We start from the raw sequence: 15,390 nt of genomic DNA, 5'->3' as shown, positions 1-15,390 counted from the left end.
AAGACAGGTGACGATGGGAGTACCAGGGATGAGTGGTGGAGGAGTGTTCAAAGGGTGTGGCCCGGGGCTGTGACAACCCCTACCCTTCCCATCACTCACCTGGCAGGCGTCGATGGCCCCGGTCAGGTAGCCACAGCACAGCATGCGGGAGGTGACCTGTCCCTCAGTAACCACACTGCACACCGTGTCGTTGATAATCTTCACCTCCGCCTTCTGCAAGGAGATGGAGCTCGAACCTGAGCGGGAGAGAGAGTGAGGGAGATGGACGGAGAGAGGGAGAGGGATGGATGAAAGAGAGAGGGAGGGGAAGGAGGAGAGGGGGAGGAGGGGAGGGGGAGGAGAGGAGGGGGAGGAGAGGAGGGGGAGGGGAGGGGAGGGGAGGGGAGGGGAGAAGGGGGGAGGGAGGGGTGAGAGAGGGGGAGGGGGGAGAGGGTGGAGAGAGGGAGAGGGGAGAGAGAGGGGGACAGATAGAGGGGGAGGGGGTAGAAAGAGGGAGAGAGGGGGAGGGAGAGAGGGGGAGGGAGAGTGAGGGGAGTAGGGGGGAGAGAGGGAGGGGGAGAGAGGGAGGGGAAGAGAGAGGGAGGGGAAGAGAGAGGGAGGGGAAGAGAGAGGGAGGGGTAGAGAGGAGAGGGTAGGGGAGGTGGGAGTGAGAGGAGTGGTGAGAGGGTGGGGTGTTGTATGGTGGGATAGGAAGGGAGGGAGGGAGAGGCTTTTATTATCCCTCTCAACCCTCTCATACAGCCCCTAAACTTTGATGTACTTACTAATCACGAACCTATACAGAATGACAGTAATCTGTGGCAATGAATTCCACAGGTTCACTACCCCCAGGCTAACAGAATTCTTCCTCATCCTTCTATTCTGAGGCTGTGCCTTCTAGTCCTAGACACCCCCACTATAGGAAACATCTTCTCCACATCCACTCTACCTAGGGCTTTCACTATTCAGTAGACATTTAGAACAGACCCAGCATCTCCTGTCTCCTCCCCACTGAAACGCTCTGTCGCAGTCAATGTCCTGGGAATCTCCTCTGCACCCTCTCCATTGCTGTCTCCACCGATCGGCTGCCCACCCCTCTCCCCGTGTACGTCCGTCTCTCTCTCCTGGTGTGTCTGTCTGTCTGTCCCCCATGTGTCTGTCTGTCTGTCTCTCCCTCGTCTCTCTCTCTCACTCCCTGTGCTTCACTCCACCACCAATCAGCTCCCCATCCCTCTCTCCGTGTAGCTGTCCGTCTCTCTCTCCCGCTGTGTCCGTCTGTCTGTCTGTCCCCTGTCTCTCCCTCTCTCCCTCCCTGCGTTTCACTCCACCACCGACACACGACAGTCACAGTTTGTTGGGTCAAAGTTGAAGAACTCCCTCCCTCACAGCATTTCGGGATAGCCCCTCCTCCCTCTCCCCATCCTCCCCTTCCCCATTCCGAGATAGCCCCTCCTCCCTCTCCCCATCCTCCCCCTTCCCCATTCCCCATTCTGGGATAGCCTCTCCTCCCTCCGCTTCCCCATTCTGGGATAGCCTCTCCTCCCCCTTCCCCATTCTGGGATAGCCTCTCCTTCCTCTCCCCATCCTCCGCTTCCCCATTCCGGGATAGCCTCTCCTCCCTCTCCCCATCCTCCCCCTTCCCCATTCCGGGATAGCCTCTCCTCCCTCTCCCCATCCTCCCCCTTCCCCATTCCGGGATAGCCCCTCCTCCCTCTCCCCATCCTCCCCCTTCCCCATTCTGGGATAGCCCCTCCTCCCTCTCCCCATCCTCCCCCTTCCCCATTCCGGGATAGCCCCTCCTCCCTCTCCCCATCCTCCCCCTTCCCCATTCTGGGATAGCCTCTCCTCCCTCTCCCCATCCTCCCCCTTCCCCATTCCGGGATAGCCTCTCCTCCCTACCTCTCTCTCCTCCTACCCCTTTCTTCCTTTCCCTCCCCTTCTTTTCTCTTCCCCTCTCTCTCCCTCTTCCCCACCCCCTTCCTCATACCCTCCCTTCCCTCCCACCACCTCCCTTTAAGGAACAAGTAAAGCCAATGACGTTCCCCCCGCCCCCCGGCCCGAAGAGATCAGGGTGGGAGGGTGGCGGGTCAGCAGGCCAGAGATGTTGCGAGGACCCCCTGCACCGACCGAGCCCTGGGCCTCCCGGTTGGGGTCAGGACTGGGGGGGGGGGTGCGGCCGACCTACCTCCCTCGTACATGGCGCCCCAGCCGGTGACCCAGCAGCTCTTGCCGGCGGGGAAGGTGTGGGAGACGTCGGGCAGGCAGATGGGCTGGAGCTTGGGCCGCAGGTCGAAGGGGCGCTCCAGGCGCAGCACGGCAATGTCGTAGTCGTAGGTGTCCTCGTTGTAGCGCGGGTGCTTAATAATCTGCTTGATCTTCCGCAGCTGCACCGTGGGCTCCCCCTGGAAGTTCAAGCCCCCGTACGCCAGCCAGCTCGAGGAGTCGTCATACCTGGGGGGGAGAGAGAGAGAGAGTCAGAGAGAGAGTGGGATGGAGATAGAGAGACAGTGAGAGGCAGAGAGGGGTCAGAGAGAGATGGTCGGGAGCACAGACACACGGGGAGAGAGATGGACAGAGTCAGAGACAGACAGACAAATCACACAGACATGTAGGGGTGGGGGACAGAGACAGATAGCCACAGAGAGACAGACAGACAAATCACACAAAAACAAAGGAAAGAAAGAAGAGGGAGACCCAGGTCAGGAGAGGGAGGGGAGGGAGAGAAAGCATGAGTGCGAGAGAAAGTGAGAAAGTGAGAGTGAGAGAGAGAGATAAAGAGGGCGCAATAAACAGAGAGAGAGAGAGAGACAGACAGACAGACAGACAGACAGATTTAGTGAGAGAGAGAGAGAGAGAGAGCATGAGGATACCCAGTGAGAAGGCACCTGAGAGCAGAGAGCATTCTTACTGTTTATGGGCATCCTCACCGCCCGCCACACTCTTCCCCTCCCTATGCCCATTCCCCTACCCCGTCCCTCCGTGACCAAGCCCGGGGCAGAAAGCAGACTCCTCTCTGTCTCCCCACATCTACAATGGCATACCTCCCCTCAATGAAATCGTGCAACACTGCACCCGCTCACGCCAAGCACTCACATGTCAAGGAAGCAGTGGGCAGCGGACACCAGCCAGTCCTCGGAGATGACAGATGCCCCACAGACGTGTCCGTACGTCTGGAAATGGAGACTGATCTGCCAAGGCCACTCCCCAACGTCTGCTGACATCCCCCCCACAATCCGGCTCTGCTTGAATGGCTGTGTACCACACCCTGGGACTGAACACAGAACCGGCGTCAGACACAGAGAGAAGCTCCCTCCACACCGTCCCATCACACACTCCCGGGGTCAGACACAGAGTGAAGCTTCCTCCATACTGTCCCATCACACACTCCCGGGGTCAGAGACAGAGTGAAGCTCCCTCCACACCGTCCCATCACATACTCCCGGGGTCAGAGACAGAGTGAAGCTCCCTCCACACCATCCCATCACACACTCCTGGGGTCAGAGACAGAGTGAAGCTCCCTCCACACTGTCCTATCACACACTCCTGGGGTCAGACACAGAGTGAAACTCCCTCCACACCGTCCCATCACACACTCCTGGGGTCAGACACAGAGTGAAGCTCCCTCCACACTGTCCTATCACACACTCCTGGGGTCAGACACAGAGTGAAACTCCCTCCACACCGTCCCATCACACACTCCCAGGGTCAGACACAGAGTGAAGCTTCCTCCACACCGTCCCATCACACACTCCCAGGGTCAGACACAGAGTGAAGCTTCCTCCACACCATCCCATCACACACTCCTGGGGTCAGACACAGAGTGAAGCTCCCTCCACACCGTCCCATCACACACTCCCGGGGTCAGAGACAGATTGAAGCTCCCTCCACACTGTCCCATCACACACTCCTGGGGTCAGAGACAGAGTGAAACTCCCTCCACACCGTCCCATCACACACTCCCGGGGTCAGACACAGAGTGAAGCTCCCTCCACACCATCCCATCACATACTCCCGGTGTCAGAGACAGACTGAAGCTCCCTCCACACTGTCCCATCACACACTCCCAGGGTCAGACACAGAGTGAAGCTCCCTCCACACCGTCCCATCACACACTCCCGGGGTCAGAGACAGAGTGAAGCTCCCTCCACACCGTCCCATCACACACTCCTGGGGTCAGACACAGAGTGAAGCTCCCTCCACACCGTCCCATCACACACTCCCGGGGTCAGAGACAGATTGAAGCTCCCTCCACACTGTCCCATCACACACTCCTGGGGTCAGAGACAGAGTGAAGCTCCCTCCACACCGTCCCATCACATACTCCCGGGGTCAGAGACAGAGTGAAGCTCCCTCCACACCGTCCCATCACATACTCCCGGGGTCAGAGACAGAGTGAAGCTCCCTCCACACCATCCCATCACATACTCCCGGGGTCAGAGACAGAGTGAAGCTCCCTCCACACTGTCCTATCACACACTCCTGGGGTCAGAGACAGAGTGAAGCTCCCTCCACACCATCCCATCACACACTCCCAGGGTCAGACACAGAGTGAAGCTCCCTCCACACCATCCCATCACATACTCCCGGTGTCAGAGACAGACTGAAGCTCCCTCCACACTGTCCCATCACACACTCCCAGGGTCAGACACAGAGTGAAGCTCCATCCACACCGTCCCATCACATACTCCCGGGGTCAGAGACAGAGTGAAGCTTCCTCCACACCATCCCATCACACACTCCTGGGGTCAGACACAGAGTGAAGCTCCCTCCACACCGTCCCATCACACACTCCCGGGGTCAGAGACAGATTGAAGCTCCCTCCACACTGTCCCATCACACACTCCTGGGGTCAGAGACAGAGTGAAACTCCCTCCACACCGTCCCATCACACACTCCCGGGGTCAGACACAGAGTGAAGCTCCCTCCACACCATCCCATCACATACTCCCGGTGTCAGAGACAGACTGAAGCTCCCTCCACACTGTCCCATCACACACTTCCGGGGTCAGACAGAGAGTGAAGCTCCTTCCACACCATCCCATCATACACTCCCAGGGTCAGACACAGAGTGGAGGTGTTCTGAATGAGCTGGGAGAAATTGAGGAAAAACTGCTGCATAAAGTTCGTGACATCTGAGTGAGAGGCTGTTTTACTGTGGAAGCTTCACTTGGAGTTTTCCAGCCAGTTTGGACTGGGTTTGTTGGCAGCTGCTAACTGCGTAACTCCCAGCTGCGGCCGCTGGCAACTCACCAGGAAGCCGTTCCGCTCCAAGAACGGGAGACAATCACCATTGTTCCCCCACTAACATCGGGACAACGTCCCCGCTCCTTTATCGTCATGATTCTCATCTGTCGAGACGTCTCGATTTCTCACGGCCTAGTTCTTCAGGACCGACGGAGCCTTTCCTGGCGCTGGAAGTTCTGGCACCAAGCCAGCGAGGTACTTTCGAGTCCAAACTTTTTCGGCCAGTTACTCAACTCGCTCCAGGACTTTATAACCGGTGCTGCTGTATATTTCTCGATTCAGACATACTGCCAACATGCCGGACCAGTCTCCAGGGAGTCACAGGCCTTCAGGGAGTTTTGCAAAGGCAGCTGCCTCTGCAGCCTTGGACAATGCCCTGTTTCGTTCAGTGGAAGATGAACGCAGGGTGCAATGTATTTTGCATCCTGGAATTACTCTGGAACAATGTGCGGAGGCCATGGAGGACTTGGTTGGGGAAGGCGGTATTTTGGCCACTGAGAAAGAGGTCAGGAAGGCAGTGTTTTATCTGGGGATTGATCAGTTAGTGCACCAGGCTCTCTGTAGGCGGATCATGGTGGAAGACATTATTTTCACAGATGGAACTAGAGACAATTGCCACGCAACGAATCGTCCTCGGTCATGTCAAGCCTTTCATCCCCAACGAGGTCCTGCTTCCCCACCTAGCCCACGTGGGACAAGCAAGGTCAGAGATAACTGCCATAAGACACAAATTTAAGAGACGTACCCTCCGCAGTGAAATCTCTCTCCGGCGCCAGGTGTTCATGCAGTTGGCACGGGATGACACCGTTTTGGGCCGGTTTACTGTCGGGCACAAGGGGGTAGAGCATCAGGTGCATTGGAGCTCTGAGCGCCCACGATGCCATGCGTAGAGGAAGGTGGGGCGCTTTGGGAGGGACTGTCCCAACACCCAAAACCCTAGGGAGTCCACTTGTGGCCCAGCTGTCTCTGCCCCAGTTCTTATTCCTGCACCAGCGCCTGCCCCTACCCCTGACCCTATTCCTGCGTCTGTTTCAGCCCCTGCCCCTGCCCCTGTGGTTCGGGTGGCAGATCTTGAGGCTATGTGCAGGAAGGTTCTGGGGGGAGACGGGGTGGAGCCTGCGCGGGGCAAGAAAGTGAAGAAGAAATACAAACACCCTAAGAAGTCGGCCCCGAGAACGCAGAGCTCACGCCCACTTGCCCTGAGGTGGTGAATGAGGCTCAGGGAAGCGCGCAGTTGGCCGGGGCGATGGAAGTGGAGAGTGCAGCCCCATCGGTGAATCCTGCACCAGTATTAGTCCGTGAGCCAGGACCCCAAATTTAGGCCACCGGTACCATCTGGGGCGAATAATTCTTATAGTGATTTTTGGCAAGGTATACACCCCTAGTGCTAGAAAATATGTGATAGCATTGCAGTGATGGTAGCTTGTCCAGGAAACCAAGGAAGCTGCTCTTCTTGCCTGCCAGCAGAACCTGGTGTGGACACTTGCAAGGCAAACAGATTCAGAGAATCAGACAATCCCAAGCTGGACTGGCTTTAATATCAGCACCAGGGACCAAGAACCAATCTCACAAGATATTGTCGGGTATCTGCCAACCATCAATTAACCAGCCACAGAGTTGACCACAGTATTTGAAATCCTGAACCAATCAGAGCTAATCAGGAAGGAACTTCATCTAGAAACAATTGTGGTAGACGTGCATCAAGCACTCTATGCAAAAGCCACTGAAATTGCCTGGAAGCACAAAGACTGCCTCTCCAACATTCTTCTCAGGATGGGGACACTCCATACCATGTGTAATGCCTTAGCCATCCTAGGAAACCGATTTCAGGATGCTGGTCTAAAGGACGTATGCATAGAGGCTGGAATTGTTGCAGAGGGGGCCATCAATGGAGTCCTTGATAGTAAACACTACAATCGTGCTGTCAGGGTCCACAAGTACATCTGTGAAGCACTGATGAGACTTGCATGGGCAGAGTTCACACCGTGGGTTGAGGACAACGTTCCAGAGAGGAGTGGGATGATCAAATCATTCTTAGACCATGTGCACGACATGGCCAGTGACTTGAACCAACAGAAGATGAACAATCTGCTGCAAAGTCCACTCTTAGATGAGCTGATAACCCTGTGGACAGACTTCTGGAATACTTCTGTCACAACAATGGAGAGCTATCCGCATTCTGGACGTCATACGTAGACATGGTAGGGAACGTGGTACTTGGGCTTCTGTGCGCCTCACATGAGGGGGACTGGGAGTTGCACCTCCACGTTATAAGAACCAAGATCCCATGGTGCTTTGTCTATGATAAGATAAAGTATGCCAGGTACCTGTCCCCTTACTTTGCTCAGATGATGGGCCTCCCAGAGAAGAATCCTTCTGTGTATGAGGCCTTCAAGACCGGCCAATTCTCAGTGTAGCTGTCAAGTAACAACCCCTTTGGGCAGATCCCTGTGGACCAGGCTATTGAAGCCACAGTGAACAAAGACACACAGACTCCTGGAGGCTCATCACGGTTCAGCCTGAATGCTGGGGCTATCAAGCGTTACTACATAACAACTGAGCACCGCAGTGTATTCCTTGGACAGTTAAAGGAGATGGTGCAAGGCAACAAATCAGAGCTTTGTCATGTGGAGCTACAGCGGCCAAGAATCCAGGAAGGTGAGGAAGCAGTTTCAGCAGTGGTTAGCCTCATACATGAATGGGTCAACCCATTTGCAGAGAAGCAGGACCTCATTAGTATCTCTACGGCAAAGGCAGCCCCCAAGGACATGCCTCCGACCTGATGAAGGTATATGAGATTGGTGAGCAATGCTTCAAGGATTGCTCAAGGATTCAATGATTCAAGAATGAGAGACTAAACGAAGACCCACCAGCAAAGAAATTCCATGACCCAATGAAAACCAACAAGCTGAAAACATTCAGTGATATGTGTAAGAAGAGAGAAGTGAAATCAAATGGGAGGGCAATCATCTTGAAAGCAGACAGATCTTTGTTTGGGCGCATCATAGTGATGGCACAAGGGCGCAGTCTACGTATGGAGGATATCCTTTCTCATCCCCTTGGACCATTACTCTGTGCCCTGTCCACACCAGAAGAATTGCTGAGAAAGACAAATAGAGCTACTTTAGCCACAATCTTGCAGAAAAATGCAGCAGTAGAAGAGCAACTCTCAGGAAACTCTGCTACAGTGGTTGATGGAATGAACTTGGTCCAAAGAGTGAAAGGTGATCAAGTTACTTTCAGAGATGTTGCCACAACAATTCTAGGTATGGCTCTGAGGGAAGCAGTCAGAGTAGCAGAATAGATGTTGTGTTCGACACATACAAGGAGAACTCTATCAAGAATAGTGGAAGATCTCTACGGGTGAAGAGACTGTCATGAGTTGCAAGGTATCACAGGCACACAGATGGTGAGGCTACCACTGGTGCAATGCTATCACATATTTTCTAACTCTAGAGATGTATGCCTTGCCAAAAATCACTATGAGCTTTATTCCTCACAGATGGTACCGACCAACCCTACTGGCTCACGGACTATATGCTCCTCCAGCTTGAAGAGGAGAAGGGGATCTTCCCCTACGAGGGCAGGGAGGTACATGCGGGGGAGTCCCAGGAAGGGGTGGGAATCCGGGTGGAGGTTGGTTCTAACCCTAAATCCCCAGATGTATCCACCAGTCCTGTGGTAGTTGGTGTGGTTGTGCAGAAAGGTAGTGCTAGCCCTGTTTGCGCAAATGAGACGGCCCTGGAGCCCTCCACCCAGGACTTAGTAGTAAGTGCCTCCCTGGAGGCAAGTGTATCGAATAATGTAAGCGAAGAGCAGACCCCTCACTCTCAGCATCAGGCTGCCAGTGGATCCCTAGGACCAGAGGTGCTGGGGTCCACCTCATACCCATTCTCCTGGGGAGGGCCATGTACTCTGCACTCTACTAATGGCTCACAGTGAGTTCCTGAGGATTATCCCTCCATTGTCGCAATTGTGGATTAGGCTGATGCGATGGTGGAGCGGGCAGGTATGAGTGCAGTGTGGGTTACAAGTGCAGCCGACTATTAGTATACATGGGCAGGAAGATGGGGGAATCTATTTGCAGTGAGGGGTTGGAGGGAGACTCCTTTGATAGTGAGACATTGGACGTCCTCACCCCTCCTGAGAAATTCCCATTGATACCGGAGGAGGAAATTAGAGAGTTCATTCTCACCTCTGAAGGTGCAAAGCATCGGCCTAAACTAGCCTCGCTTCGCTGGCCTAGCATGCTGAGGCTGGTGAATCCCTGCGAGTCATCCTCAGATGGAAGGGGAAGAGGAATGCTGTGTCGGGGAATGACAGGCGACAGCTGAAATCCTTCCTGGGTGACCTGGTGAGGGACATCAGAGCGAGAAGCAGCCTCGCTCCTTCGGGAGATGGTGGGTTACAGGGTGGTGTTGACACCACTTGGGCCCAGAAAGCAAAGAGTACTCTTGCTTTTCTTCGGGATAGTGTGGTTGAGGGCACCACCCCTCTCAGCGGGAAGGGTACTGGTGTCGAGGTCTAGTGTGCTCCCGACATGAAACTTACCATAGCGAGTCTAAATGTAAACGGAAGCTGGGGTCCTCTCCGCAGATATAACAATCTCTCAGTCCTCAGGGATGGGAGATATGCGGTGAGTTTCCTGCAGGAAACCCATACCATCCCGGGGACAAGTCCGCTTGGCTCCTGGACTGGCAGGGAGAGGTCTACATGAGCCAACTCAGCAACAGCTCTAGTGGGGTGGCGATCCTGCTGGCCCCAACCTTCCAGCCGGTAATCGTCAGAGTCCAAGATGTCGTGCCCGGCTGTCTGCTCCACCTGGCCGTGCGCCTGGATGGTGTACCTGTGCATTTTATCAATGTGTATGCTCCGAGGCGCGGTGTGATGTAGACGCGCCTATTCTGTCAGCTGTCCACCCTGCTGAGTTCCATCGATCCTGGGGACTGCGTCATCCTCGGGGGAGACTACAACTGTACCCTCGAGGAGGAGGACTGCTCGGGCCTCCAATGCACCCAGCATCGGCAAAAAAGTTAAAGGAGCTAGTCGGCTCCTTTGACTTGGTGGACAGCTGGCAGAATCTTCACCCCGACTCTAGTACTTACTCAAGAAGATTAGAGAAGGAAGTTCCTGGATAGACCGCATGTATGTCTCTCGGGCTTATGTCTCCTGCGTGTCGGCGTCTTCCATGCAGCCAGTGTCGTGCTCGGATCATTACCTTGTGTGGATGGTATTTATTCCACTACACCCTCGGGTGGGATCCGGGTATTGGCATTTTAACAACCGGCTGCTGGAGGACAGCCGATTCCGGGATTCGTTCCAAGCGTTCTGGGTCATCTGGACGAAGAGATGGAGAGAGTTCTGCTCCCTACAGCTGTGGTGGGATGTGGGCAAAGCCCAAATCTGGTTTTTATGTCAGGAGTACACTAGGGGGTCAACAAATAGGTGGGGCTCTGAGATAGAGCGGCTTGAGAGAGTGTTGCTTGACCTGGAGTCTCATCTTGGTCCAACTGCTGGGGACCAACAGCTATGGCAGGAATACCAGGAGAAGAAGGACGCACTAAGGAATCTGCAGCTCCAGCAGTCCCGAGTTGCGTACGTGAGGTCAGGGATCCAAATACTGTAGGATTTGGACCGTGGCTCACACTTCTACTCGTTGGAGGTGGTGGGGAGTCCAAAAGCAATTAGTGGAGTTACTTGCTGCTGATGCCTCCTCCGTTACGAACTCTGACGAAATCAATAAAGAAGTCCGTTCATTCTATCGGTCCTTATTCTCACCAGCTCTGTCAAATGCAGAGGTGTGCAATGAGGTCTGGAAAGATTTTTCTAAGGTCAGCCCAGAGGATGCAGTGCATCTGGACGCTCCCCTGACTAGAGAGGAGCTGTCTACTGCCCTTCGGCAACTCTGGAGGGGTAAGTCCCCTGGCTTAGATGGTCTGAGTGTAGAGTTTTATCAGGCTTTCTGGGATGTGCTGGGGGATGACTACAGCCTTGTCCTAGGGGAGAGCCTAGCCACTGGGGAAATGCCCCTCTCGTGGCAGAGAGCTGTTGTGGTACTACTGGCCAAGAAGGGGGACCTCCACCAGCTGGCATCCAGTCTTCCTCTTGTGCGCGGACTACAAGATCTTCACCCGGGCAATGGGCAACTGTCTTGGTTCGGTAATGAGACAGCTGACCCATGGTGACCAATCTTACACAGTCCCGGGCCGCTCCATCCTGGACAATGTCCACCTAGTACAGGACCTGATCCACCTGCTCCAGGAGACTGGGTCCCCGGCAGCGTTTCTTTCTCTTGACCAGGAGAAGGCGTTTGACCGGGTGGACCACAGTTTCCTGCTGGGCACCCTGCAGGCTTTTGGGCTCGGACCACACTTTGTGGCCCGAGTTCGATTCCTATACTCTGCCGCAGAGTGCCTTGTTAAGATTAACGGGTCACTGACAGCACCTATTCCCTTCCGAAGAGGAGTGCGTCAAGGGTGCCCCATGTCTGGTCAATTATATGCGATCTGTGTCGAGCCATTCCTCAGCCTTCTTCGGCGAAGGCTGACAGGTCTGGTTCTGCACGAACCAGACATGGAGGTCGTCCTCTCGGCCTACGCCGATGACGTACTCCTCATGCTGACAGACCCCTGTGACCTGCAGAGGATGCGCGAGTGCCAAGATGTTTCCTCGGTGGCATCCTCCGCGAGGATCAACTGGGCAAAATGTTCCGGACTCTTAGTAGGCCAGTGGCAGGTGGACTCCCTGCCGGAGGAGATGAGAGCATCTGAGTGGAGCACCAGGCATCTCCTCTGTCTGGGAGTCTACCCGAGTCCTTCTGGGGAGGTCTGGCTGGCGAACTGGCAGGACCTGGAGACAAAGGTCATGGCCCGGCTGGGGCGCTGGTCAGGCCTTCTCAGGGTGCTTTCCTATCGAGGCAGGGTGGTGGTCATAAACCAGCTGGTGGCCTCCATGTTGTGGTACCGGATGGTCACCTTAGCCCCTCCTGCTCCTTTTGTTGCGAGAATGCAGAGGAAGTTAATGGACTTCTTCTGGGTCAACGAGAAACACTGGGTCTCCGCAGCGATCTTGAGTCTCCCAGTGGGAGAGGGCGGACAGTCGCTGGTGTGTGTACGTCCGCGACTGGCAGCTCTCCGCCTCAGGACTCTGCAGAGATTCCTGTACGCCGAGCACCCTCCCAGGTGGCACGCGTTGGCGACATTCTTCCTCCGGAGGGGCTGCTGTCTTCACAAAGATATGCAGCTACCACCAGCGGGAGTCAGCCGTGCTGCTTTGCGGAGTCTGTCCGGCTTCTATCAGGACCTACTGAGAGTCTGGAACATGGTTGCCTCAGGTCAGGAATCCCCTCCTCTGGCAGAGGGCAGAGTCCTGGCCGACCCTCGCCCTGCCTGAACGGATGTCGGTACGGCTCAGGTGTGTGGAACAACTCAAGCCGAGCTGCTTGTCGGGCCCAGGCCCCGCAGCCTTACCCGGGAGCCAAATCCACACAACTTGAGCTGTCTTTCATCGACACCCACAATCCCATTCAGGGATGCAGGCAGGAGGTACCTTTATGGGCTGCTGCTCCACACCCTCCACTTCCTAGCCCTTGTCCACCGTCCCGACACGCCATGGCGGTCGGTCTTTCCACCTGGAGGTGAGGGGGTTCCCCAATGTTAGTCCCTTTACAAGGGGGTTCTTCCCATGCACCTTGGGGATCTCGGATGGAGGGTGCTGCATAAAGCGGTGCCCTGCAATAAGTTCTTGAGTTTGTACACAGATCTCCCAGCCGCATGTCACTTCTGCGGGCTGGAGGAGACAATGTACCACATGTACATGGAGTGTGTGAGATTGCAGCCCCTTTTTGCGTATCTGCGTGGGCTGCTTCTCACCTTCTGGTTGCATTTTAGCCCCACCCTATTTATATACGGTCATCCAGTGAGGAGGGGGACATGGAGGGTTGAGGATGTCCTTGTCAACTTGCTCCAGGGGCTGGCGAAAACTGCCATCCTTGGGTCTTGGAAACAAAAGGCAGGAGAATCTGCCCGGGTAGACTGCCTGGCAACGTTTAAAGGGTATGTTCGTGCCCGGGTAAATATTGAGAAGGAACACACGCAGTTCACAGCGACCATAGAGGTGTTCCGGGAACGTTGGGCTCTGCAGGGGGTTATTGCATCATTGACGGAGATGGAAACATTTTAGCTTAACGTGTACTGTGTATTTGTAGTTTAGTAATTGTGTTAGTCACTGGTTTGCACATATAGCACTGAATTTGTAATGAAGATATTTTGTATAAAAAAAGGGGGTCAGACACAGAGTGAAGCTCCCTCCACACTGACCCATCACACTCTCCCGGGGTCAGACACAGAATGAAGTTCCATCCACACCGTCCCATCACACACTCCCGGGGTCAGACACAGAATGAAGCTCCCTCCACACCATCCCATCACACACTCCCGGAGTCAGACACAGTGTGAAACTCCCTCCACACCGTCCCATCACACACTCCCGGGGTCAGACACAGAGTGAAGTTCCATCCACACCGTCCCATCACACACTCTCGGGGTCAGACACAGAATGAAGCTCCCTCCACACCATCCCATCACACACTCCCGGAGTCAGACACAGAGTGAAACTCCCTCCACACCGTCCCATCACACACTCCCGGGGTCAGACACAGAGTGAAGCTCCCTTCACACTGTCCCATCACACACTCCCGGGGTCAGACACAGAATGAAGCTCCCTCCACACCATCCCATCACACACTCCCGGGGTCAGACACAGAGTGAAACTCCCTCCACTCTGTCCCATCACACACTCCCCGGGTCAGACACAGAATGAAGCTCCCTTCACACTGTCCCATCACACACTCCCGGGGTCAGACACAGAGTGAATCTCCCTCCACACTGTCCCATCACACACTCCCGGGGTCAGGCACAGAGTGGAACTCCCTCCACACTGTCCCATCACACACTCCCGGGGTCAGACACACACTGAAGCTCCCTCCACACTATCCCATCACACACTCCCGGGGTGAGACACACACTGAAGCTCCCTCCACCTGCGCAAGGGAACATGACTCACAGCAGTTATTTTCATCCGAACCGTCATCGCAATCCTTTTGGCCGTCGCACTCTGCATTGGCCCGGTGAACACATGTCCCGTCTGCACAGCGGAAGTTAAATTGGGTGCAGACAGTCGCCTCTGGGAGATAGAGGGAAAGAGTGAGATCATGAAAAGAGTGAAGAGAGGGAGGGAGGGAGGGGTGGGGAAGCAGTGAGAGAGGGAGAGCGGTGTGAGAGGCAGGGGGAGAGGGGGAGAGGGGGAAAGTTGAGAGAGGTAGGGGAGAGGGGGAGAGGGGAAAGGGGGACATTGGGGAAGAGTGGGGCAGGGGAAAGCGGAAAGGGGAAGTTGGGGAAGGGGGAAGTTGGGGAAGTGGTGGAAGAGGAAGAGGTGGAAGAGGTGATGAAGGAGGGGGAGTGTATAGCAGGAGAGGGAAGAGCAGGTAGATGGAGAGGAATGAGTAAGGGGGTGGGTTGAAGAGGGGGAGAAGTGAGGTGGAAAGGAGGAAGGGGGGAGGAGGAGGAGAGGGAGAATGGGGAGAGAGGGAAAAGGGGAAAGAGGAGGAGGAGGGGTTGGGGGAGTGGAGGAGAGGGAGAGGCTGAGGGGGAGGTGAGCAGGAGGGGACCAAACGACTCCTTTGCACCCACCTTCACACACGGCCTCATCACTACCATCTGCACAGTTGAGCTTGCCGTCACAGGCCTGCTCCTTTGGGATGCAGTTCCCATCTGCACACTTCCATTGGTCCTTGTCACACTCTGCAGCAGGGAGAAGAGGTCAAGATCCCAGTGGAGATGTCACCCCTCCCCTGCTTCCTCTGTCCCCTCTCCTTCCCCTTCCTCCGTCCCCTCTCTCTATGGTGGAAAGTCAGGAACTTTACTTAAGGTTATAACAGGGTTTTAACGAACTGGTCCACAGGCTGAGGAATTGCAGAGTCTTGAACATAGAATTAGTAATTAAACAGCTAAATAACTTCCTGCCTGCACAATGTCCATGTCTGTCCACTCTCTGCACATTCATCTCCCTACCGAAGAGCTTCTTAAACACCTCTATCATCACTTGCCCCACCAACACCTCCGGCACCTGCCACTCTCTGTCTAAACAAAAATATTTGACTTGCACATC

The 15,390-nt window shown here is 55.1% G+C and overlaps 1 protein-coding gene across 3 annotated transcripts in view; it reads right to left on the bottom strand.

Annotated features, from left to right (window-relative positions):
- The window catches only part of st14 (ST14 transmembrane serine protease matriptase), a 52,875-nt gene that overhangs the window by 2,921 nt on the left and 34,564 nt on the right, over positions 1–15,390 (bottom strand). For all 3 annotated transcript variants that reach the window (XM_063038947.1, XM_063038946.1, XM_063038948.1), the window contains exons 14-18: positions 14,913–15,023; positions 14,287–14,406; positions 3,073–3,250; positions 2,165–2,430; positions 100–236 (exon numbers count right to left, since the gene is read on the bottom strand). In XM_063038947.1, the coding sequence (XP_062895017.1) occupies positions 100–236; positions 2,165–2,430; positions 3,073–3,250; positions 14,287–14,406; positions 14,913–15,023 (812 nt within the window). The remainder of the gene's footprint in view (positions 1–99; positions 237–2,164; positions 2,431–3,072; positions 3,251–14,286; positions 14,407–14,912; positions 15,024–15,390) is intronic.

This window comes from Mobula hypostoma (assembly GCF_963921235.1).
Source record: "Mobula hypostoma chromosome 8 unlocalized genomic scaffold, sMobHyp1.1 SUPER_8_unloc_1, whole genome shotgun sequence".
Classification (NCBI taxonomy): Eukaryota; Metazoa; Chordata; class Chondrichthyes; order Myliobatiformes; family Myliobatidae; genus Mobula; species Mobula hypostoma.
The sequence above is the reverse complement of the archived record's forward strand: the minus strand, read 5'-3'. Positions and strand labels throughout refer to the sequence as shown.